The sequence below is a fragment of the Podarcis erhardii genome, assembly GCF_964252035.2.
Source record: "Podarcis erhardii genome assembly, chromosome: 6".
NCBI classification, from domain to species: Eukaryota; Metazoa; Chordata; class Lepidosauria; order Squamata; family Lacertidae; genus Podarcis; species Podarcis erhardii.
Window position 1 is genome coordinate 83,561,710 of NC_138510.1, and position 23,547 is coordinate 83,585,256.

The window sequence follows — 23,547 nt, forward strand, 5'->3', positions numbered from 1 at the left end:
CTCTACAGTTCTATGATCCTACGAGCAAATCCAGTTTGAGATGAGAGGAAAACCCCCCCTGCAAACTCATTAATTTGGGAATAATCTCAAAGAACTTAATGGAACTGGATGCAGGTTTATCCTGAGCACATCTTTCAGACCCGCTAACCGGCTGCTTCTCCCCCAGCCACTTTGCTCAGTTCTGGCCTGCGCGAGGAAACCCCCCTCTGCCCTCCTTCGGCTAACCAAGCGAGGCTCGCTATTGGTGGACGGGCCGAGGTTCCCGCCGACGTCACCGACCTCCGCTTCCCCACCCGGGCGGTCGCCGATTGGCTGCGCTCTCAGCGGCATCTCCAAACGGCATTTGCATGGCTGGCTGGGGATGTGCTGGCAGAGGATAGGAGCGAGCAAGGCGAGCCTTTTGTTGTCGGCTGGAAGGAGCTGCGCGTGCCTCGGAAGGCGCTGCCCGGTTGGCTGAGACGCACGCGGGAGCGCGCGCGCGCTCGCTCGCTTCTCCCCCTCCTACTTTGCCTCCTGTTGCGATTTCAGACGCCCGGGCGGGGGAGCTGGAGGAGGGGGAGGGTCTCTCGCGCAGCAGGTGGCGGGGAGTTACAGCCTCACCTGTGGGAAAAAGATAGAGCCCCGCAGCGCCGGCGGCGCCTCCTCTCCGCTCTCGGCTCCAAAGGCGTCGCTGCTGCCGTCGTCTTGTCTGCTTGCTGGCTGCTGCTGCTGGTGGTGGTACCTTGCAGCCTGGAGGGTTCCTTTCCCTCTCTCCTAAAGGCAGGATGGTGGATCTGGAGAGCGAGGTCCCCCCGCTTCCTCCGAGGTACAGGTTCCGGGATTTGTTGCTGGGCGATCAGGGATGGCAGAACGACGACAGGTGAGTTGGGGGGGGGGAGGCTGCTCCGAGGGGATGTTCCTCGAGGCGAGGAAGATGCCCCTCTAGACTTTTGCCCTTTGTTTGCAGCACGCATCGCCTCGAGATGCAAAGATGCTGGGATGCAGCGTTCCTCTTGCAACTCCGTCTGTCCCTACATGCGAGGGCTTGCATGCGTGCCCGCAGCTGCACCCGCACGTTTCCCGTGCATATGCATAACGGCTCGCGTGTTCTTGCTGAGGGGGTTTATTTCCTTAGGCTGGCGGCGGCGCCCTGATGTTTATCAGCTCCTCGAAGTTGACCACGGCATTTCAGTGTCACTTGAGCCTGCGCCAGCCCTTTGTACCTGTTACTCTTCCGTGCGCGCACACGCATTTGTACCCGTCTTGCAGATCCGTGTAAAGTCTAGCCTACTGCTGTTGTGTGTGTCTACACACACACACAACCCGGCAGTGTGATAGCGCTGTTATCCCATACTATTCTTCTTCCTTATCTGTGGACGCTACATTTCCTACCACCCTTCATGATATATGTCTGTACCTTTACCTTATGTCTGAGGATACACACATGCCCATCAATACTTCCCAATTCATGCAGGAGATTATCTGCCTCTGATGTGTCTGAGATCCCTAAAGTGTTTACCCAGGCTGGCTTTCCCTTTTCAGGAAAGGATGAAACTACTAGCAGTGATTTCCCCCCTTTTCCCTCTCCCTTTCTCTCCATCAGCTTGTGCCATCTGAAGCCCAGTGCCTGTGTTGAGCATTGCTCCTTCTGTATCACGTGCCCCTTATATTGGGAGAGATGTCTAATAATAAATGCATTGCTTCCATATATGACACGGTGATTGATGCTTGTCAGCTCAGATTGCGATGCACTTCTAAAAACATGGTGTATTTGTTCCACATTGCGCTGATGGTGAATCCCAACATCAGGTTGGTGGGTGCTCTTCTGGCCAGGTTGTGAGAAATTTCTAAAAACAAAAAAGTCCATTTTCAAGCTTCTGTCTCTTAAAGCACGCCCTGCTCTTATATGGGGTGTCAGTGGTCTTCTGCCAAGTGGATGCTAAAGTCCACACCTGTTTTTCTCCAGCAGTCCTGCAGCACTCAGGTATGCCGAGTCCCTTGCAAATTTCTCCTTAGGGTCTTAAAAAATAAATGGTATTGATCACAAGAATGTCTTTCTCCATGATCCATATTTTAAGAATGGATTCTTCTTGCCTACTTTCCCTGATGGGGCTGAGCTACCTTGTCTCAGGTGTTAATTAGATATCCTATCTTTTTACAGTGATAACTGAAATTCAGAATGGGGGGGAAAATGTCTTGGTGGATGCTGATTGCGAACAATCTTGCCAGTGTTCCTTGAAACCTGCATGGATACCTTTTTGCTTGAGTGGAATATGTCAGAGAGTCATGGCACTAGGAAGAACATCTAATCCCACCCCTGACCTGACTGATACATGAAATCCAGCACTATTACAGCTGTGTACAATCAGAGAATATTCCTAACCAAGCGAGATGGACAACCAAGATGCTGTCCCAAAAACTTGTGCAGCAGATCTCTCTGATTCCCACCCACCAATTTTACCTTTTCATTTATATTTTATGTAAAATGGAATAAAATAAAATAATAAAAGGGAGAAAATATGCATCAGAATTAAAGCAAACCAGAAGGCAAACTGTAGGCAAATTGTGTTACTATCTGTATGATCCTATAAAATATCTCCTTGGATGGAAGTCCCATTATGTACAATGAGACTTACTCCCAGGTATGTGGGTATAGGTTTGCAGCCTGAGAGGCAGTTTTAAAGTCCAATTGTATAGCTATATTAAAAAGAGAGAGAGAGACCACTCTGTATATGGTAAGTGGAATCTAGAAGTTAGAAGGGACCCCAAGGACTTTTTAGAAATCTGGTCCAACCCCCTGCAATGCAGAAATCTCAGCATAGAATCATGAAATTGTAGAGTTGCCTGTGCCAGTTGGCCAAGTTTGTCAGGTATTGCAGTTCCTTAACCTCTGACTGCTGGCGGGAAGGTGAATGATTTAAGACCATCCCAAATATGTTGGTTGTTGTAAAACAACTGATACTATAGAGATCCTTTTTTTGGGGGGGGCAACTCTGAGCTCCGAGCTGCAGAGGGGAGCAAGGAATTGTTCCTGGTCTTCCTTGTGTTTCTGGAAAAAAAAAGACACTTTGAGTTGGCTACCCAGGCGAGACAAAATTTGTGGATCCCTGGTGATGCCGCTGCGTCACACAATGTTTTAAGTTAGATATTATGAGGAAGAGGGGCAGAAAAGACATGAATCAGGAGCAGCTATGTCTCTTGACTCTAAGTGAGGGAACAGGAGTATTGAAGAGATAAAAGCAAATTGTTTGCCATTAAACGGAAGAGCTCTTTCTAAGGGAGGCCAACATGGCTCTCTCACGCCTACCATTTTTATGGTCGGCAAACCACTTTTGTTGTAAAAAGTGCACATATGGTTCTGGCTGCATCATTAAAACTGATTGCTGGCAAATGAAAGTTAAAGAAAGGAAGCACTGCTGATTTTAAGGAGTGTTCATAGGTGTTCATAGTGTTTTGTTTAAGTTGTAGCGTGACAGTGACATCAGTGGATTCTTGTACACTCCGTGCTAGATTTATCAAGCAGCACTTCTTCTCAAAACAAGATGCTTCAGTAAAGGACACTTTCTGAAGATCACAGGCATTGGTGCACTATTGTACAGAAGCACGTAGCATTTAATTTGCTAAAATTGCCTAGCCAATATCTCAGCGCAGAGATTTGGACTACTGTAATTGTTGAGCTGAAACGGGGGCCACTGTGGTATGTCCGCTTGGGGCACATCTGTTGGTCAAATTGCAAGTTCAGGTAATTAAGATGTAATGTGATGAGTTTTCGTCCAGCAATTTCATATGCTTATGAAAAAGAAAAAGAAGGGAGATGAGCAAACCAGTCCTTATAAATAGCTGTGACAGTGCCATGTTTGCACCTGTTTGTGCATCCTAATGAGTTTTCTGTAGCATGCCTTGCCCTGAACTTAAGAACACTGGAAACTGACTTGTACCAGATCAGGCTATTTGCCCATCCACTCCAGTGTTGTAAACTCTGATTGGCAGTGGCTCTCCAGAATCTCCGGCGGAGGCCTTTAATATATTTTGCTTTTTGATTCTTCTAACAGGAGATGCCAGTTATGAACCTGAACCTCATTTTCCTAAACATCTAGGACTCCGCTACATGGGTAAAGAAAAAGTGTTTTCGATGCGTTATAACACTGTGACAGTGGATGGCGCTGTCGAGTCCCATCTTTGGCCAACGTGATTTCCCTTTAGGAAGTTTAGAATGTGTTTCCCTGAAACGTTTTTTTTTTACGTGTCTAGATCCAGCCCTAGTCTACTGCTGCTCTATAATCCTTCTCCAGAAATAAATCCACGCAACTCTGCATCTCAAAGCCTACTGAGGCTTCCAGAGACAATACTTGGCTGCTACCACACCTACTTTGAAATATTCTTTTCAGAAATAAGGCTGCCATCGTAATCATGTTGACTCAGAAGTAAGTCCTCGTGAATTCAACGGGGCTTAACTCTCAAGTAAGTAGGCTTAGGATTGTAGCCTTAGTTTGCTTCATGAGAACATTGATTTTCAGTGATGTTAAATGGATGGTTCATGTTTGATAGGTGCATATCACTCCTGTGCTATTGTGAAGTTTTTATAACCTCATATGAACTTGTTCTTGCATCTGGTTTCCACATGCATTTCACTAGGTTACTCATCACCATATCATTTGCATCAGAATGTATAAGCAGACATCACACAAAAAAGTATTTACGATGTGAGCTGATATGAATACTCTATCCATGCATGTGCAAATTGATGCTTTTTGCTCCCATAATCAATCAATAAATATGTATATGTGAATCAGTACTTGGCCACACTGTATTGCTGAATCCAGCTTTTCCCGACCTTGGCTCGCCAGTTGTTGAACTACAACTCCCATTGGCCGCAGCCAGCATGGTCCAATGGTCAGGTATGATGGGACTTGTAGTTTAACAGAATCGAAGGACCAAAGGTGGGGAAGTGCTGGCCTCATTGAGCAATACTATGCAGCAAACATCTGTGTGCTTACTTCTGTTCTGTTTCAGCGATGAGAGAATGGGTGCTTGTGCTATTCCTCTTGATGGCTAGTTAAACCACAGGTTGGGGCCAAATTTCATGTTGGTTAATACAGTGGTACCTCGGGTTAAATACTTAATTCGTTCCGGAGGTCCCTTCTTAACCTGAAACTGTTCTTAACCTGAAGCACCACTTTAGCTAATGGGGCCTCCTGCTGCCACAGCGCCACCGGAGCACAATTTCTGTTCTCATCCTGAAGCAAAGTTCTTAACCCGAGGTACTATTTCTGGCTTAGCAGAGTCTGTAACCTGAAGCGTATGTAACCCGAGGTACCACTGTACCTCTATTAGGTGCAGTATTTCCATTCCAAACAATCAAAGGCTTTGAGGATGTCCAGGGACATGATCATCAGTGGGAGTTTGGTTGTTTTGCTGTGTTCAACCAGATTCTGCAACTTCCTAATGGAGTCTGTTATGTTGCAACCAGGGACAAAGCCAGCCTGGTCTGGGGCTATTAATTTGTGTAGGAAGCTTTTTAGTCAGTTAGCCAAGATTGATGCAAATATCTTGTAGTCTTGATTTATTAGTGAGATTGGGCGGTATGATTCTATTTTGAGGCTATCTTTCAGAGGCTTGGGGGTAGAGACTATTTTGGAGGAGGTCCAAGTTTTCGGGATGGAGGCCCCTATGATAACGTGGATTTCTTTGAATCTATTGTAGAAGTCTGCTGTAAAGCCATCCAGGCATGGAGTTTGTGTGGTTTCAGGTTTTTGAGGACGATCTTTATTTCCTCTGGGGTGATAGGACTGTCCACAAATTCTTGCTCCTCTCCAGTTAAGGTTGGCATGATCAGTCCTGAGTGGAAATTTCTAATTTCCTGCTCAGACAGGTTGTGGGAGGTGTATAGATTGGAGTAAAATTTAGTAAGGTTATTTCTTTGGATGAAAATGTAATACTGCCATCTTTTTTGGTGATGCAGTGCATAGGTAGGTAAATTGTGACCCAGAGGCCACATGCAACTCCAGCCTCAATTTATGCAGCTCCCTTCTGAAGTGTGATGGCCTGGAATGTGGACTCAGAGGCTGAACCTGAGGAATCCCAGCCTGCACAGGAGTCCCCGCCTCCAGAACCAGCTGAGCCGGGGCTGGGGCCTGAGCCTGAAGGGTCCTCACCTGTGCTGGATCCTCAGGTGCAGGCACCAGCTGAGTCTGCTCTGGCCCCTGAGGTGATGGAGGACCCACTGCCTGCAGGTGCTCCACTCTCAGCCCCATCAGGGGAAGCTGAGGTTGCATCTGGGTCCGGTAACCCTCCAGCCTCTCCTGAGCTGCAGAGGCTCAGGGCAGAGAGGCGGAGGGAACTAAGTTCCTGCAGGAGGAGTGCTCGCCTCCAGGCCAGGAGAGGCAAGTCACCTGTGGACCGGGGCTGCCCTATGCCTCGGGGCAGATAAAAGCCAGTCAGCCCCAGTCCCAGGTTGCGGGAGCAACGTTGTTGCTAGCCTGTTCCTTCCTGCACCCTGTCCTGCTCTTCTGCCAGAGTTCCTAACCCCACCCGACTCCCCGCCTTGGATCCAGCTACAGCTTTGACGGACAGCCTCCATACCACACCATCGACCTCAGACTGGACTTGGACCTCGCCTCTCGGTTGGCCCCTGGGACCAGCACATGAAGCTTGCATCCCACCAAAGTTCATTTCTTCCTGTCCATTTCCCCCTTTCTTTTTCCTTGTGTTTTAGCATGTGTTCACTAGCCCTCTCCCTCACAACAAAACACATTTCTACACAGCTTCAGAACAAGTAGAAGGGGCAGCATTTTATTTGCTACAAAGAAATTGATTCCTTTTTGCTCCCCTTCCCACCCTTATTGTTTGCCTGGGAGAATAGAAGTCTTTTCTCAAGCCAAGAACAAATAGGTAGGGTTCTGCTATCTTTGCCTCTGTGATGAAAGGAATTCCTTTCACTGGCTTTCAAGAACAGCAGATATATTTGGGTAGAGAAAAAGGTGTGCTTATTTGCAAAGCCATCAATCCAAATGGAGTTTACTTCCAAGTAGATCTGCCTGGAATTGGTGATTCTAATCTGATGCTTACCACTGAAGCAAAGTGGTCTTAATTCTGGATTAGTTAATCTAAAAGAATGTTGTCATTGGTTCTGGCTTTGCCTATGGCTGGTATGCAGTCCTTGACCCCAAGGGAATATGGCTTTCGCTGGAGAAAAAAGGGTTCCCACTGGATGCTTTAAAGCTTAGACACTCCCTGTCAGTATCACTTCAGAGGTCTGTATTTCTCTCTATGCAGTAAAGGTAAAGGGACCCCTGACCGTTAGGTCCAGTCACGGACGACTCTGGGGTTGCGGCGCTCATCTCCCTTCATTGGCTGAGAGAGCAGGCGTACAGCTTCCGGGTCATGTGGCCAGCATGACTAAGCCGCTTTCTGGCAAACCAGAGCAGCGCACGGAAATGCTGTTTACCTTCCCGCCAGAGCGGTACCTGTTATCTACTTGCACTTTGACGTACTTTTGAACTGCTAGGTTGGCAGGAGCAGGGACTGAGCAACAGGAGCTCATCCCGTCTCGGGGGTTCGAACTGCCAACCTTCTGATCGGCAAGCCCTAGGCTCTGTGGTTTAACCCACAGCACCACCCGCGTCAGTGCCTACCAATATTCAGCAGTAAGGATCCTTAATTATATGAAAGGGAAACATGTGATATCCATTCCTGAAACAGAGGATCAAAATAAGGATGGGGCATGTTTGCAAACAAAACTGGAATTCTATTTAAACATAATTGATCAGGGTTAAAGTTTAATGGTTACTCTGCTAAGGCACAACATTTTGTTTCAGTCAGAATCACTTTACAAGTGATTGATATTGACACACTGAAAGGACAAAAATATGGCCTCTTTTGATCAGTGGATAGATGAGATGACAACTCTTGAAACCTTTCAGACAAAGCTTATGTATGGACACATTTAATAATGCTGGAACATATTTATTGAAACCATGGTGACCCATGAATCAATGTATACTTGAGGGAAACAATAAGTTCATCCATTTACATATATATTATACAGTTCTGTAATCTTAATTAACTTTTATTGTCACGTGGTTATTGTTGTTTTCCTCTACCTTTTAAATTCTTTATGTATTTATTCTTTTACTTTAAATCATTGTAATATTCTTAATAAAATAATAATAATTGGAGCATACAACTCCAAAAAAATAAGACAAACACTTTACAAAAGAAACGAAGAACCTTAATGAAAATGTCTGCTTCAAACCTTATTTCTGATTAAACTAATTCCTCCTAGAATGGCTATTTGTTCTACTAGGCCAGTAAAGCACTTACAGCCCCTTCCAGGATCTTTTACTTCCCTTCAGGGAAATAAACTGAATTGCCCTGACTAGCAACTCCCTAACCACCCAAGCTAATCCCTAGCCAAGCTATTTCTTAGCCCTATAAATCCTATCCAGGCTCTAACCAAGTCCTATCTGACAGTTTAGCTCTCAGGTGCTAACTTTCCACTCCATCTTGATTGGTTGACACTCTTGCCAGCCCTGATTGGCTTCTGGGTCTGCAGGAGGATGACCCAAGGTCTGATGGTCACAGATAGGGTCTGGGGAATGAGAAACTAGGATCCCAGGAATAGTTTGACCCAGAAGAGTGTCCCAGCAGACTGGGAGGAAGCGACTTGGATCCCAGGGTGGGGCCTAGCAGGGTGTCAGAGGAGCACTTAGCTCACATGGCACAGGATATCCGAAGCCTGATGTCTCCCAATGTGGACTTGCATCTGGCTTCTCCCCCTGTCAACAGGGTGGCCTCCCTTCCTGGTGAGGCATCTGGGTAAAGGCCTAGCATTGAGCCATCTGTCTCCAAGGTCATGGCAGCATCAGCCCTGCTGCAAACCTGCATCACAGAAGCGGCCTCTGCAGAGGAAGAGTTGTTTGCTTGCCTAGTCCTGGGCTCAGGACATGAACCACGCAAATGGATGTCCCTGTCCTGCTCTTCCAAAGAAAGGGGGGGACACATTCCTAGTATTGCATCAACATCTTGGCTATGCCTAGCGTTATCTTGTTGTACTCCACCATGCGTCACCTACTTGTAGCCTGTTGCCCTATGTTGGGACACCATAGCATGGGTGGCACTGTGGTCTAAACCACTGAACTTCTTGGGCTTGCCAATCAGAAGGTCGGCGGTTCGGTAATCCCCATGACGGGGTGAGCTCCCGTTGCTCTGTCCCAGCTCCTGCCAATCTAGCAGTTCGAAAGCATGCCCATGGAAGTAGATAAATAGGTACCACTGCGACAGGAAGGTAAACGGCATTTCTGTGCACTCTGACTTCTGTCACAGTGTTCCGTTGCGCCAGAAACGGTTTAGTCATGCTGGCCACATGACCCGGAAAGCTGTCTGTGGACAAGGAAGGTGAGTGCCGCAACCCCATAGTCGCCTTTGACTAGACTTAACTGTCCAGGGGTCCTTTACCTTCACCTTTTAGTGCTTTGCTCAATAAGGTTTTCAAACTTCCAGATGTGGTTACGAGTCCAGTTTCAAGTCCAAGGAGAAGAGCCAAGACAGACACCAACTTTCCCCCATCAACAAGTGATCAGTAGTTTCAAGGGTGATGGCACACATGAATTGTGCAGGAGCTTTTCATGTGTGCCCATCGCTCCTGCATAAGCTTCCCCTTTCATGCAGAAAGTTTTTGTATCTGCTGCTGTTGAGAGATGGAATCAGAATTTGGGAAGCATGGATTGTGAACCTTTTGTGGAGCTGCCATGGATAAACTAGACTAGAGTATCCCTAGGGAATCAGAAGAAAATTAAATATTTTCTCCTTGAAATACTTTGGTTAGTATTTATGGGAACGTCTGACTTCCTATGCTTGAAATAGCTACAATGGTTCATTATCTTAAGCAGAAATTGAAAATATTCAGTTGGCATTTTAGCTTAAATGGAGAATGAAAGAGAGTTCACAGATCTGAATTGCAAAAGACTGTGCCAATTAAGTAAATCACTTTTTGTTTTTTGCTGTGACATTAGCACTTATGTGGATGACTAGTGTGTACATATTTTCATAGAAACATTATTGCTCTTGGGGAAATTTTTGGTTACATTGCCATAGAAACTGTCAGCCCTCACTGATAGGAAATATTTAATGAAGAAGGATTGCATAACCTAGTGGTCCCTCGAGAGGCAGACAACTCTTTTGCTGTGCTTTGGCCAACACTGATTTATTTGGAGAATGATAACAACACAAATGTGTCACTGGCAAATATGATACCTTTCTGCCCCTTTCCTAAAGGAACATGTGCGCACGTGGCTATAGAATTGCTCCAGTTCCTCTCTGTGGGCTGCTGTAAATAGAATACAATATTCATTTCTCACATTTATTCCTTGTTCCTCTGCCTTCTGCCTTCACTGTTTTCCCTGTTGCTTTCTAAAGTGTAATGCACATTATGATGCTATATTAATAATCTTCTCTTTGTGCTAAGGACTAGTCTGTGTGGGCCATTTGGCGGTAGGGTGAGAGTTGGGAATTGATAAGTGGGCTGGTTCCACTTGTGTGGAACTGATCATAGTGCAGATACTACAGGGTGCACATTTTATCTAGTGATGCCTGCTTGGAGCTGTCCAATAACCCTTGGTTCATGTTTTCCTGGGGACTCTTGGCTCATGTTGTTGTTGTTTAGTCATGTCCGACTCTTCGTGACCCCCATGGACCACAGCACGCCAGGCACTCTTGTCTTCCACTGCCTCCTGCAGTTTGGTCAAACTCATGCTGGTAGCTTCGAGAACACTGTCCAACCATCTCGTCCTCTGTCGTCCCCTTCTCCTTGTGCCCTCCACCTTTCCCAACATCAGGGTCCTTTCCAGGGAGTCTTTTCTTCTCATGAGGTGGCTAAAGCATTGGAGCCTCAGCTTCAGGATCTGTCCTTCCAGTGAGCACTCAGGGCTTATTTCCTTCAGAATGGATAGGTTTGATCTTCTTGCAGTCCCTGGGACTCTCAAGAGTCTTCTCCAACACCATAATTCAAAAGCATCAATTCTTCGGCGATCAGCCTTCTTTATGGTCCAGCTCTCACTTCCATACATCACTACTGGGAAAACCATAGCTTTAACTATATGGACCTTTGTTGGCAAGGTGATGTGTCTCTGCTTTTTAAGATGCCGTCTAGGTTTGTCATTGCTTTTCTCCCAAGAAGCAGGTTTCTTTGTTCATACCTACACAATTAAGTGTGGTGTGGAGAAGTTTCAGGTGTGATTTAGGGGACGTCAAATGCTTTGTTGTCTGAGGCAGAGGGGGAAATGCATTCTCCATCCCAGAAAATCAAAGGGCATAATACCCAGGCTGGTCAAATTATTTTGATACCTCTGGCATTTATACACAGAACAGTGAAAAGCTTCCCACTGGATTTTCCTATGTGAAGAGGAGAAGGGAAGATGGGCAGAAGGGGTGCTTACAACCGAATAATAACACTCTAAACTTTGCTTTTTAGGGGGGTGGGGTGGAAAGTATGGGGAGCCATACTGGCCAAGAAACTGCCCCCCCCAGTATTGCTTAGAAATGTAGGCAAATTGCCTGTATCTTCTCTACACACTGCATGTGACCAGAAGTGCACTTGTTGAAATTTTTATACATAACTGTACTATTATAGTAAAGTTAAGCAGCTCTTCAGTCTGAGTTTTGCAAAAATCACATTACTTAAAAAGATTTCTCACTCGGTGGTATTGTGTGGTTCGTGTCATCAGAACAAATTAGATGTGGCAAAACTACAAGACTTGAAGGAGAGCCACTCAGCTTGGCGAACCAACTGATAAACCTTGGATAGTGCGTTCTAGTGCTGAGATATGGTGGTGTTCATTCTTTCTTTTGTTATAAGAAAGCCTGGGGAAAGGGTGGAGCAGGAGCAGGAGCTAGGAGGCCTGTATAAGCTAGGAGGGCTATATGAAGAACTTGCCCAGAGCTCAGCAGTTTGCAACATAATGCTATGCTTGCTTACCTGGAAGAAAACCAGGCTAAGATGAATTTGATTGCTCCCGACTAAGTGTTTAGAATTGCAGTGTAATGAACAAGAGCAGCTTATAGAGTATTTTGGGGTGTGGAGAGAGGGGCTTCTTCAGTTCTACCAAATTCATATTTGTGTGTGTGACTACATTTGGCTATTAGCAAGTACATAACTGAGCACATTTCAGTAAAGAATAGTGTTTTAAACAGAACAAAGTGCAAAACTGGTGTGAGGACAACTGAAAGAATTTAGCTTTGGCAAGGTTGTTTTTGTGAGTTACGAACATATTTTACCAGCAGACTTTTCAGTTGGGCACATATGCTTTAAGGATGTAATTTCCAGCCCATAATTGAATACTTTGCTATTGAATACTTTGTTATTGAATACTTTGCTCACTCAGTAGATCATGTGTGCATTTTTTAGAACAGGGGTTTCAAACCAGATGTTGCTCCACCCTCCCCAATCATTGGCTGTGCTGTCAGGGCTGCTGGGAGTTGGAATCCAACAACATCTGCAGGGCCACAGGTTGTTAAGTATAGATGGTTTAATTGACACTGAAATGAGAATGTCGAAATTTGTCTTGGTGAAACAGTGTAAACATGGTGATTTTCCATGAGGCAACATTGAAAACAAGAAGAGCTCTCTCTGAGCTGCAACTAGTTAATGATTACCTGTTGATTGTTTTTCTACTCTGTGCTGATCATGTGAAGAAGGTATTGGGTTGCAAATTCACCATCTCCAAAGGTGTGGTGTTTTTAGTGTTTCTGAATGCTACAGGGAGAACAATGCATGTAAATGGCTCTCCAACAGCTGTATAGCTTAAGCCCAATGGAGGCTGGAATGGGGAAGAGACACAGTTTGAAGTTTCAGAATTTTCTTTTATTTCTAAGAAGCCAAGCTTGTGCTGGACAGCACAAGACCTTGCATGGCTATTTTGGATTTATCCTTTGATGTATTCCGTTTTATTTTAAAGAGTTCTGCTAGTAAAATTTGAACAACATTTTTATGGGTCTGGACAATGTTTCATTTCCAAAAGGAGTCCACTTCAGTGAGATTTACTGCTGCGTTAGACCAAGCTGTAGGAAGAAGAACTTACTTTCAAGTGAACTGGATGCTTAAGTTTGGTTCAAGCTAATTGCTAAGAGAAGAAAGAGCAGAAGAACATTGACTGGAAATTCTATTGTGATCTATGGCGTATGCCTTCGGTGCAGATTTGGGCTATATTGCTCCCACCTAATTGAGTAGCTTATAATGATCAGCCATCCTATCCCAGATATTCCATTTCCAGTATGTGACAGGATGATGATTTGAGGTCGGAAATACAATTCTGTTGCTAGAACGATAAGATAATGAGCAGCGATCACCTTCCACCTAATGCCGTGAGTGCTAAACCCCAAGGGGTATGTATAAATAGCTCTCCTACACAATTGGTGTCATTGTGGGAATATACTTGCACTTCATTAAAATTGCTCTTTTGGTTCTAATAGTATAACAACAACAAAAAACCCTACCCCAATTATTTTACCGTGAATATATTAAGCCATTTCTAACTGTGTTTGTTAGACGTTTAGCTGGCATTTGTCAGTGACAACGGCAGTAATTCTTAATGAACTTCCCAGAAAGGGAATTGGACCACTACATTTGATCAGGCTGCAGATGTAAGAGAGTCTGGAATGGATTTTAGGTCATATTCTGTACAAGCAGGAGTGCAACGAGGGTTCCTGAGTCTGTGAAGTGTCCCAGGTGAACTCTGAAGCTCAATAGGGTTTCATTGTGAGCATGCAAGGTTTTGTTCTGCAGAGAAAATAGCTCCCCAAACATAGCAAGATGGTCTGCCTCCTGCAATGAAAAATCAACAGGAAGAAGTCTTCACCGGTGTCAGGAGAAGAGACAGGCCACCCAGGAGACTTACAATAAATCAGAGGGACACTGTGATAGATGAAGTCCCCAGAAAGCATCAGCTGAGGGAGCTTTCTTGAGATTTCTCCTGTCACAGAAGAAGAGTTTGGATTTGATATCCTGCTTTATCACTACCCGAAGGAGTCTCAAAGCAGCTAACATTCTCCTTTCCCTTCCTCCCCCACAACAAACACTCTGTGGGGTGAGTGAGGCTGAGAGACTTCACAGAAGTGTGACTGGCCCAAGGTCACCCAGCAGCTGCATGTGGAGGAGCGGGGACGCGAACCCGGTTCCTTAGATTACGAATCTACCGCTCTTAACCACTACACCACACTGGCTCCTGCACAAGTCCAGGAAAGCATTGTATAATGTCTGGATTAAATATAAAGATTTGTTGGAGAACAAAACTCCAAGGTGGCTGTCACCAATGGAGGCAAAAGCTTTGAAAAAACTTAATATGGAGTCTAAATGGCCAAAATATTGTGAAATATTTACGGCGTGTAACGCCTTGAGAGAGAATATTATGAAAATGATTTATAGGTGGTACATGACTCCAGTCAAGCTTGCAAAAATTTACCACTTATCAGATAATAAATGCTGGAAATGTAAAGAAAATGAAGGTACATTCTTTCACCTCTGGTGGACATGCCCAAGGATTAAGGCTTTCTGGGAAATGATATATAATGAAATGAAAAAGGTATTTAAATATACCTTCTTGAAGAAACCAGAGGCCTTTCTCCTGGGTATGGTTAGCCATGTGGTGTTAAAGAAGGACAGAACTTTTTTTATGTATGCTACAACAGCAGCAAGGATACTTATTGCAAAGTATTGGAAGACACCAGATCTACCCACTCTGGAAGAATGGCAGATGAAGATGATAGACTACATGGGACTGGCAGAGATGACCGGCAGAATCCGAGACCAGGAGAAAGAGACAGTGGAAGAAGATTGGAAGAAATTTAAAGACTATCTTAATAAATATTATAAAATTAATGAAAGCTAGAATTGACATGGGTTTAAAAAATTATGTGGTTTACAGAGGTGTTGATTATGGAAAAAGAACAGAATCGTTAAAAGCTATGGGAAATAAGGGAATGGATTTGCTGATTAGATAATGAAATTAGAATACAGAAGGGGGAGGTATGAGGAGGTCGAGGAAATTAGGTTTAAGAAAATAAGGATTGAAATTATACTTGTTTCTTTATGTTTGTTTTTCTTTGTCTGTGTATGTGTATGTTGTTTTTTTCTTATGGTTGTTTAAACTTTAATAAATATTACTTAAAAAAAAATATAGGGCATTTTTGGATAGGCAGGTACTGCAATCCACCCAGACATTGCTTATTGGGGAACCATGCTTTATTTTTGTGGAGCATCTCGATTGGCTCGGATTTGTGTGTTGTCTCTCCTGTGGTGTGTTTTCATGGTTGCCTTTGGCTGCTGCTTGTTATTGACTTTCTGTCAGAACCTTGGGCCAAATAACTTGTTTGGAGGTGGAGAAACAGGAGCTGTAAGGAGAAGAACAGATGACTGGGTGCCTGAGAGGGACATATCCAAAAGATGGAGGCAACAGGATGCTCCTAATGCTGTGGGTTGACCATTAATGGTGGCTGTGTTGGTTGAAGTTTGGAGCTTCAGGCAACTCCCCAAATGGATCCTGCACTCCTGTCACAGGCTGCAAGGGAATGGGTGTCAAATTGATGGGACTATGGAATCATTTATCTAGCCAGAGCATCCTAAGTGGACCCATGAAGGTTAAGATCCCCTCACAGGTGGGGCTTGGGAGGGGACAATATGAATCCCTCTTCACACTGGGCTTGCTCAGTTACTTGCCAATAAGTAGTGCTGGTTTTGTAGAAACAGAGGTGCCCAAACTCACCATGAATGCCTCCCTCGTTCTCTTATAATGGCAGTGGCGCCTACCTAAGAGGCGGCAGAGCCGATTTCCGGTGAGTTCTGCCTGGAAAAAATAATCCTGGCGTTAAATAGAAATTGTGTCCTGATATCTCCAGAGCATACAATGAAAAATGATGGATTAGCTTAACATGGTTGGAGGATTGCACCGTTAATTAGTAGATGTTCATGTTTATCTTTCCTTTTACAAGCTCTGTTTTCCTACGGATGTAACCTTTTCAAAGCAATTTTCTCTTTGATATAACAGTGGGTCTATACCCAATCCAAATTCAGGAGCTGCATAACTAGACAAACATTGTGTCGAAGGGACATCTTGCTAAGAAGGGGCTGGGGGCTTGCCAGGTGTGTGTGCCTTTGCTGCCCTTTGAAAATTGGCTCTTTATGCACACTTTAAGCTCCATTTGGTTTAACAGAGCTAATGTGCTCATAATTGTGTTTTGTGCTGTGGTCTTTTATCTTCCCCCCCTCGGCACCAGTAAATGCGAGACTTGACCTTCTGCAAGTTCCCACACTCAGATATTGACATTTTGTTGCCCGTGGTGATACCAAGGCAAGGCTTGCCACAGAGATGAAAATCTTTGCAATGGATATTCGATACTTTGCCTGTGTGAAGCCTGAGCCATTTATTCAGCATCTACCTTGACAGATTATATACAGTATATATATGTGTGTGTGTGTGTGTGTGCCTTGCTGGAGGGCTCCCAAAATCCTGAAGTTGGTACCAACATTTAGGGAAAGCTTAACCAACATTTAGGGACAAGTCATCTTAAACAACCCTGAACCATTAACTGGTTACCTTTTTTGTTTTTTAACAATCCACAGATGCAAATGCACAAATGAATTATCTCATCTGAAGCTGCACATCTGTAGTATATGTCGGTTACTCCTTAGTTTAGGGCAGGTGATGAACGGCCATTTGCTTTTATTTTGGATATGCAAAAGCAAAATACATACTGTATATGATTCTTCTCCCACTTTTCTAATACACATGTTAGTGCTATAGAAGGGAAGAAATGGCACTGAGAGAAAACTGCATGTACAGGGATATGTGCCGACATGAACAGAGCCAGCCAAAGCAAGCCTAAGTTACCTTTATTCAGGGATTTGACTTGCCCCACCCTTCTTCTTTTGGGTTGCTAGGTCTTGGTACTGAAATGAAAGTAGTTTAGAATAGGTCTAAGTCTCTGCTTGCCTCATCCTGCTCCTGCCACAACCAGTGTTAGAAACTCAGATATGCAAGCTAGATGCCAAATGGTTCCTTAAACCAAGGCTGCAGTCACCAAAAGGGAATGTCTTGTTGCCATTTTTGCAAAAGACGGCTCTAAAGACTTATTTTTCAAATGATGGACTGGCTGCGATTGATTCTCAGTTGAACATCAGGCTAATTCAGATGACAACCCTGAGTAAGGTTAAGAGCTTAGAGAACTTCAAGAACAGTCATTTGATCCAGGGACAGTCCACATATATATTGGAGTACTTGAAGGTAAAGGGTAAAGGGACCCCTGACCATTAGGTCCAGTCGTGACCAACTCTGGGGTTGCGGCGCTCATCTCGCTTTATTGGCCGAGGGAGTCGGTGTACAGCTTCTGAGTCATGTGGCCAGCATGACTAAGCTGCTTCTGGCGAACCAGAGCAGCGCATGGAAACACCGTTTACCTTCCCGCCAGAGCGGTACCTATTTATCTACTTGCACTTTGACGTGCTTTCGAACTGCTAGGTTGGAAGGAGCAGGGACCGAGCAACAGGAGCTCACCCCGTTGCGGGGATTCGAACCGCCGACCTTCTGATCGGCAAGTCCTAGGCTCTGTGGTTTAACCCACAGCACCACCCGCGTCCCCATTGGAGGTACTTACACCAGTGTAAATTCTGCTGGCTGAGCCAGAGTGAGGGACTTCTATCACTTCACAGTCCCAACTGAGCCCTGGCTCAGCCCTGAAAGTCCACGAACCGCTGAATCCCGATCCTTTCATCTCTGGAGATCTTGACTTTGTATCGCACTGTTTGTCTTTCTTTTGCAGACTGTGTAATGCCTGTGTCTGCTAAGTAGCTGGACAGGGAGGGGATCAGAGTAGGTACTTGGGACAGAAACAACGTTGTTGAAGTGTATCTTCAGATAGCTCATGTGAACAATATTTCACTCTGGAAAGTGAACGTTCCGCATAAGGAGGGCAAGGGTTCTGTGACTTAAATGGGCAAACTACTATCAATCCATAATAGTTGCTGGAAAGGGTACATTGCAAATTCACTTAGGGAATTCCCAATAAATGTGGTGATGACTACTAGCCTGAATAGCTTTTAAAAGGATTACTCAGATTCATAGAGGGTATGTCTGTTAATGACTGTTAGTGCTAAAATCACATCGGAGGCAGTGCACCTTTGACTAAAAAGAGGGCAGAAATGAGCCTCAAAGGGATAGCTCTCTCCATCTTCCTCGGCTTGTGAGCCTCCTAGGGTTTCTGGCTGAGCAATGCTGGAGCTTTTGGGCTGACCTCAGCAAGGTACACGTTGTATTTTTAGGTTCTTATGCACATGGCTGTAAAGTACAAGCTGTCTTTACAAAAGAAAATGTATTATCCCCCTACCGGCGTTGTGACTTGTTTAAAAGAGAGAGCAGGCTTTCTGTTTACATGCAAAATAGGCTAAGAGAAAAACAATATTATAAGCACCTGTTTGGGCGATAAAAAATAGCAAACGGTCTTGTAAATCACTTGGCAACAATAAAGAACCTAGAGGTATAAGTAAAGTATTCTGTAGGGGAGAAAACAGTACTAAAGGTTCAGAAAATAGTGGAAAGGTTTTGATTGTTTTGGCACTTGGGTACCGTAAACGCAGCTGGCTAGAAGAACAGCGGTAGACCTTGGAGGTTTGTTGTTTTGATAGTTGTCTAATGGTGGAAATTGCTTTCTGTTGCTTAAATTTTCATTTGAGCTACCCGAGCAGATTGGCAAAAGCTCATCCTAATTATGACTGATGCCAGGCTAGTGTTTTCCAATGGTATTTTTACTTGGGGATTTGGCACAGGTTTTTAACACATGGAGCTGCCCTAATATGGAAAGGTTCTTGTGTTCAATTCGCCTCTTTCCTCTGTTTAGTTTTCAGTATGCAGTGAACTGTAGAGCACTGGGAAATGGCAACAGTGGTCTCCACATACCCAGGCCTAATTGCCCGTGGCGAGTAAGAATTGCTGCCAAGCAGGGAAGCTTTTGTGTGTTCTTCCATATTTTTTTTTTTGAAACCGAGAAAATATTTGTGGGTTTGTCTCTCTCACTTCCTCACCCTTCAGGCCAGTGATGTGCTATGCAAATCTATGACTAGGTAGGTGGGCTAGTAAAAGGCATTGTTGGCACAGCCTACTTGCCCGTGAGGGTGGGTGAAGCAATCGCCTCAAGGTGGCAGGCTTAGGCAGCAGGGAGGGGCGGCAGATCTGGGCCCATGAGATGTGTGCCGCTCAACTTCTCCTCTGCCCCCATGCTCCCTTTGCCTCCTTCTCTGGCCTCCACCACCACTGCTGCCTCTTTCAATGCCCCACCCTTTTAATTTGTCATTGAAATTGTCATACCCTCCAACATTTCTTCAGTAGAGATGTCCTATTCAGTAATGACGATGACAATACCACCACCACCAAAACAACTATTAATATTTAGGTAAAGGTAAAGTGAGAGGGATGCGGGTGGCACTGTGGGTTAAACCACAGAGCCTAGGACTTGCCGATCAGAAGGTCAGCGGTTCGAATCCCCGCGACGGGGTGAGCTCCCATTGCTCTGTCCCTGCTCCTGCCAACCTAGCAGTTCAAAAGCACATCAAAGTGCAAGTAGATAAATAGGTACCGCTCCAGTGGGAAGGTAAATGGCATTTCCATGTGCTGCTCTGGTTCGCCAGAAGCAGCTTAGTCATGCTGGCCACATGACCTGGAAGTGGTATGCTGGCTCCCTCGGCCAATAAAGCGAGATGAGCGCTGCAACCCCAGAGTCGGTCACGACTGGACCTAATGGTCACGGGTCCCTTTACCCTTACCTTTAAAGGTTAAGTCCAGTCAAAGGCAACTATGGGGTTGTGGCGCTCATGTCACTTTCAGGCCAAGAGAGCCAGCGTTTGTCCACAGACAGCTTTCCGGGTCATGTGGCCAGCAGGACTAAATTGCTTCTGGCACAATGGGACACTGTGACGGAAGCCAGAGCGCACGGAAATGCCATTTACCTTCCTGCCACAACAGTACCTATTTATCTACTTGCACTGTTTTACTAGTCATAGTTTATAGAATTTTGTGATGCTATTCTATTAATTTAGTTTCTAATTAACTGAGCTACATATGTTACAGTTATTATGTTGCTTCATTGTGCTGCTTTTTCTTTCATAATATGCATTTTATTTCATGATGATTTAGGTTTGTGAGGGCTGTGTCCTAAAATGGGGTCTGTAAATAATGACGATGGCGATGAAAATATTAATATTCTCATGTAATATGTGGGGGCACATCCTCCCAAAGTCCTTAAGTGAGTGCTTCCTTTAAACTTAAGAAGCCCCAAACTACTGGTACATTATTTGTTCTAACAGCTTTCATCTTGGCTGTAGCAAGATGGCAAGTCCATGTCTGGAAATTGGGCTTCCAGCTAATTTAATGTGCTTGCATTTATTCAGCGTCCTGTCCATCAATGGACCATTTGTGACAAGAAGGCTGGTTCTAAGGATCACAGCTGTAATCTTTTTGCAGTTAACCTTCAAGTGTTTTTCTTGACCGGTATCTTGGTATCCATGCTAATCTTATTTGCATGGTAGATAACAAGACCATATAATTAGCATATAACCAGATGGGCAATTCTTTAAGATGAAATTGACACCGGAAAATTATGCTGCATGCTGAAATTTGGCAAACAAATTACTAAAATGAAAAATTAAATAAGCTGCCCCCCCCTGATTTTGTATAAACATCCCCTTACTGTATAAGCGTTTTTTATTTTTAAAAATCAAAATAAATGTTTCCCTATCTCTGTTTGGCTGCAATCTAGCACACTTACTTGGGAGAAGGAACATAGCGGGGTTTACTTCTAAGTGGACACGTATAGGATTGCATTCTAAATCATTTTTTATAAGAATGGATGCCCAACCATAGCAAAATGAACCTTGTAGAGGTCACAGAATCACTCTGTTTAAGACAAACTGGCATTTCAGCAATTCCATTCTCTTCCCAAGCCTCGTCTGTGCCCCCACCCACTGGGCTTGCTGTTTGGGTAGACTTTAATTGAGTTTCACAAACTCACATGGGTTTTTTGGGGGGGGGCATGGGAAATGGGCAACTAACTAGTTTGGGTTGTATCTTATGCCATTCCTAGCAGCGGTGGAGAAAGCTGCTCAGGCACCTGGGGCAGTGCGCCCAGGGGCAGGGTGAGTCGCCCAAAGGGGCGGGGCGCACGGTGGGGCCTCCAGAGTCTGCCTGCCTCTTCTCACTCAGCCGCCCTACAGCTGGGGGGGGGGGAGGCAGCGAGCGGACCGTTTGGGCAAGAGAGACGCGTGGCTCAGGGGCGCTGAAGACCCCCGTTAGGTGCCGCCCGGCATTTTGTCACCCCTTCAGTGGTGACACCCGGGGTGGCCCGCACCCACCACCCACCCCTTCCTCCACTCCTGATTCCCAGACCCATTCAAGTTTTTTTCCCTACTACCCCTTTTCTGTAATATCTTTCCACCTTGCCACTAACATTAAATTAGGCCAAAGGTTACAATAAATACAAGTAGGGGTGTGTTTCTGAAAAATTCAGGGAAACAGAGCCCTGCATGCTGAACTCTATACCTGAAGGAGTGTCTCCACCCCCATCATTCTGCCCGGACACTGAGGTCCAGCTCCGAGGGCCTTCTGGTGGTTCCCTCACTGTGAGAAGCCAAGTTACAGGGAACCAGGCAGAGGGCCTTCTTGGTAGTGGCACCCGTCCTGTGGAACGCCCTCCCACCAGATGTCAAAAAGAACAACAACTACTAGACTTTTAGAAGACATCTGAAGGCAGCCCTGTTTAAGGAAGCTTTTAATGTTTAACAGACCACTGTATTTTAATATTTTCTGGAAGCCACCCAAAGTGGCTGGGGAAACCCAACCAGATGGGCGGGGTACAAATAATAAATTATTATTATTATTAAGCATTTTATCTTTCCCATAGCATTTGAGAGCTGGAGTCGAGTATCTGTTGCTTATGTTCTGAACAGCTTCTATTTTGTGGTCTTTGTCATTATATCTACTTTCAGAGAAATAATATAGGGATGGCAGAAGCTTCAAGGCCACATCCTCATCTTCTGAAGACGCGGAAAGTGCCATCCAGGATTAGCAAAACCATGAACTTGGAGGGTGCCTGCTGTTAGCAAAGGGGCTTCACATTTCTTTATTCACATATCTGCCACATTCGTGTTCAGCAGAAGTGTGAAATCGTTCTCTGTTGAAGATCACATTTCAGAGGCGGGGAGGTAATCTATTGGGGACCATATGTCCCCAGTTGATGGGCACTGCCGTTCAATGGGAAATGTGTGCAACGTATTGTAATCAATTATGTGGGACGGGGCTTACCTGGGCTTCCACAATATTTTATTCAAGTTGGCACCCCTGGCTCCAGTGGTCTCTCACATGGCAAACAGGCCTGTGGTGAATCCTTGGAAGATGCCAGGAACCCTTTTTTTGAGCATTGAATCCCACCTTTTTGGAGCAGGGAGTTGAGACTGGTATGCCGCAAGCACTCTTCAGTGCAATCCTGCGCTTCTTTTATTTAAAAGTAAATAAAAGCACATGATGGCACTGAATAAAACTTTGCTACAGAAGATGCAAGCCACAGAAACAATGGCTGATTAGACTGAGAATAAAGATGGATAATATTAGTTTTGAATTTGAAGTATACCGAAAATGCAGAGACATGAATGAGGATGATTATCTCTAGACATCTGGAACATGGGAAGTCCCAAGAAACCTTTTTTATAATTGGAATATATAATTGGTATATTATTATTGTAATTTGGATTGATTTGATTTAATTTGTAATTAATTGGAAGATTGTTATTGAAAATGAATAAATTATTTAACGAAAAGAAAGAAAGAAGTAAATCCCATTGTGTCCAGTGGAGCATTGTCCCAGGAAACTGCATTTCAGGATTGCAGCCTAAATCTGTCAATAGTGTATGCATACATATCGGCCGAACCATAGAATAGAATAGAATTTTATTATTACGGTCACAGAACAGTTCTGGCTCACTTACAATATCAGGAAAATCATAAAACACAACAGGAATACATTGGATTGCAATTGGGTATAACAGAGACAATTCAGATATAGCGGCAGTTAAAAATATATATTAAATCTTGATCACTAAAATTTTCATTTAAAACCTTAATCAGTTTGGTAGTACAGCCATAGAAATCATGTACCTGTGGGGTCAAAAAATGCCACCGAGGCAAGCTTTGGCGGAACCATATTGCTTCGTAAAGTTTCAGTATATGAATTATTTGAACAGGATGGTGTGTTTCTGCAGTAATGAAAGAGACCTTTCATTTCTCTTTCTCTCTGTCTCTCGATGTACACAAGCTCCGAAGTACTCCAATATAGCTTTTCAAATACCCAAGAGTTATAATTTTCCTGAATGCTTGGCCTATACTACTGCTGTGAAACAGGAGAAAAAATTTGCTACATATGGATGTAGCTTGAGAACATATGTGAAACATATTCTTCTTATTCTATTCTGAGCTCTTCCTTTGTTCTAGGTTTTTTTTTAATATATAAAAGCCCGTGTTCCGAGACAAAAGGTATTAG

The 23,547-nt window shown here is 44.5% G+C and overlaps 1 protein-coding gene across 5 annotated transcripts in view; it reads left to right on the forward strand.

Moving 5' to 3' along the window:
- Window positions 1–302: 302 nt before the first annotated feature.
- The window catches only part of KCNT2 (potassium sodium-activated channel subfamily T member 2), a 229,665-nt gene continuing 206,420 nt past the window's right edge, over window positions 303–23,547 (forward strand). For 3 of the 5 annotated variants that reach the window (XM_081865759.1, XM_081865761.1, XM_081865762.1), the window contains exon 1: window positions 303–859. In XM_081865759.1, the coding sequence (XP_081721885.1) occupies window positions 765–859 (95 nt within the window). In that variant the 5' untranslated portion in view covers window positions 303–764. The remainder of the gene's footprint in view (window positions 860–23,547) is intronic. The other 2 variants (XM_081865758.1, XM_081865760.1) reach the window with 1 other exon arrangement.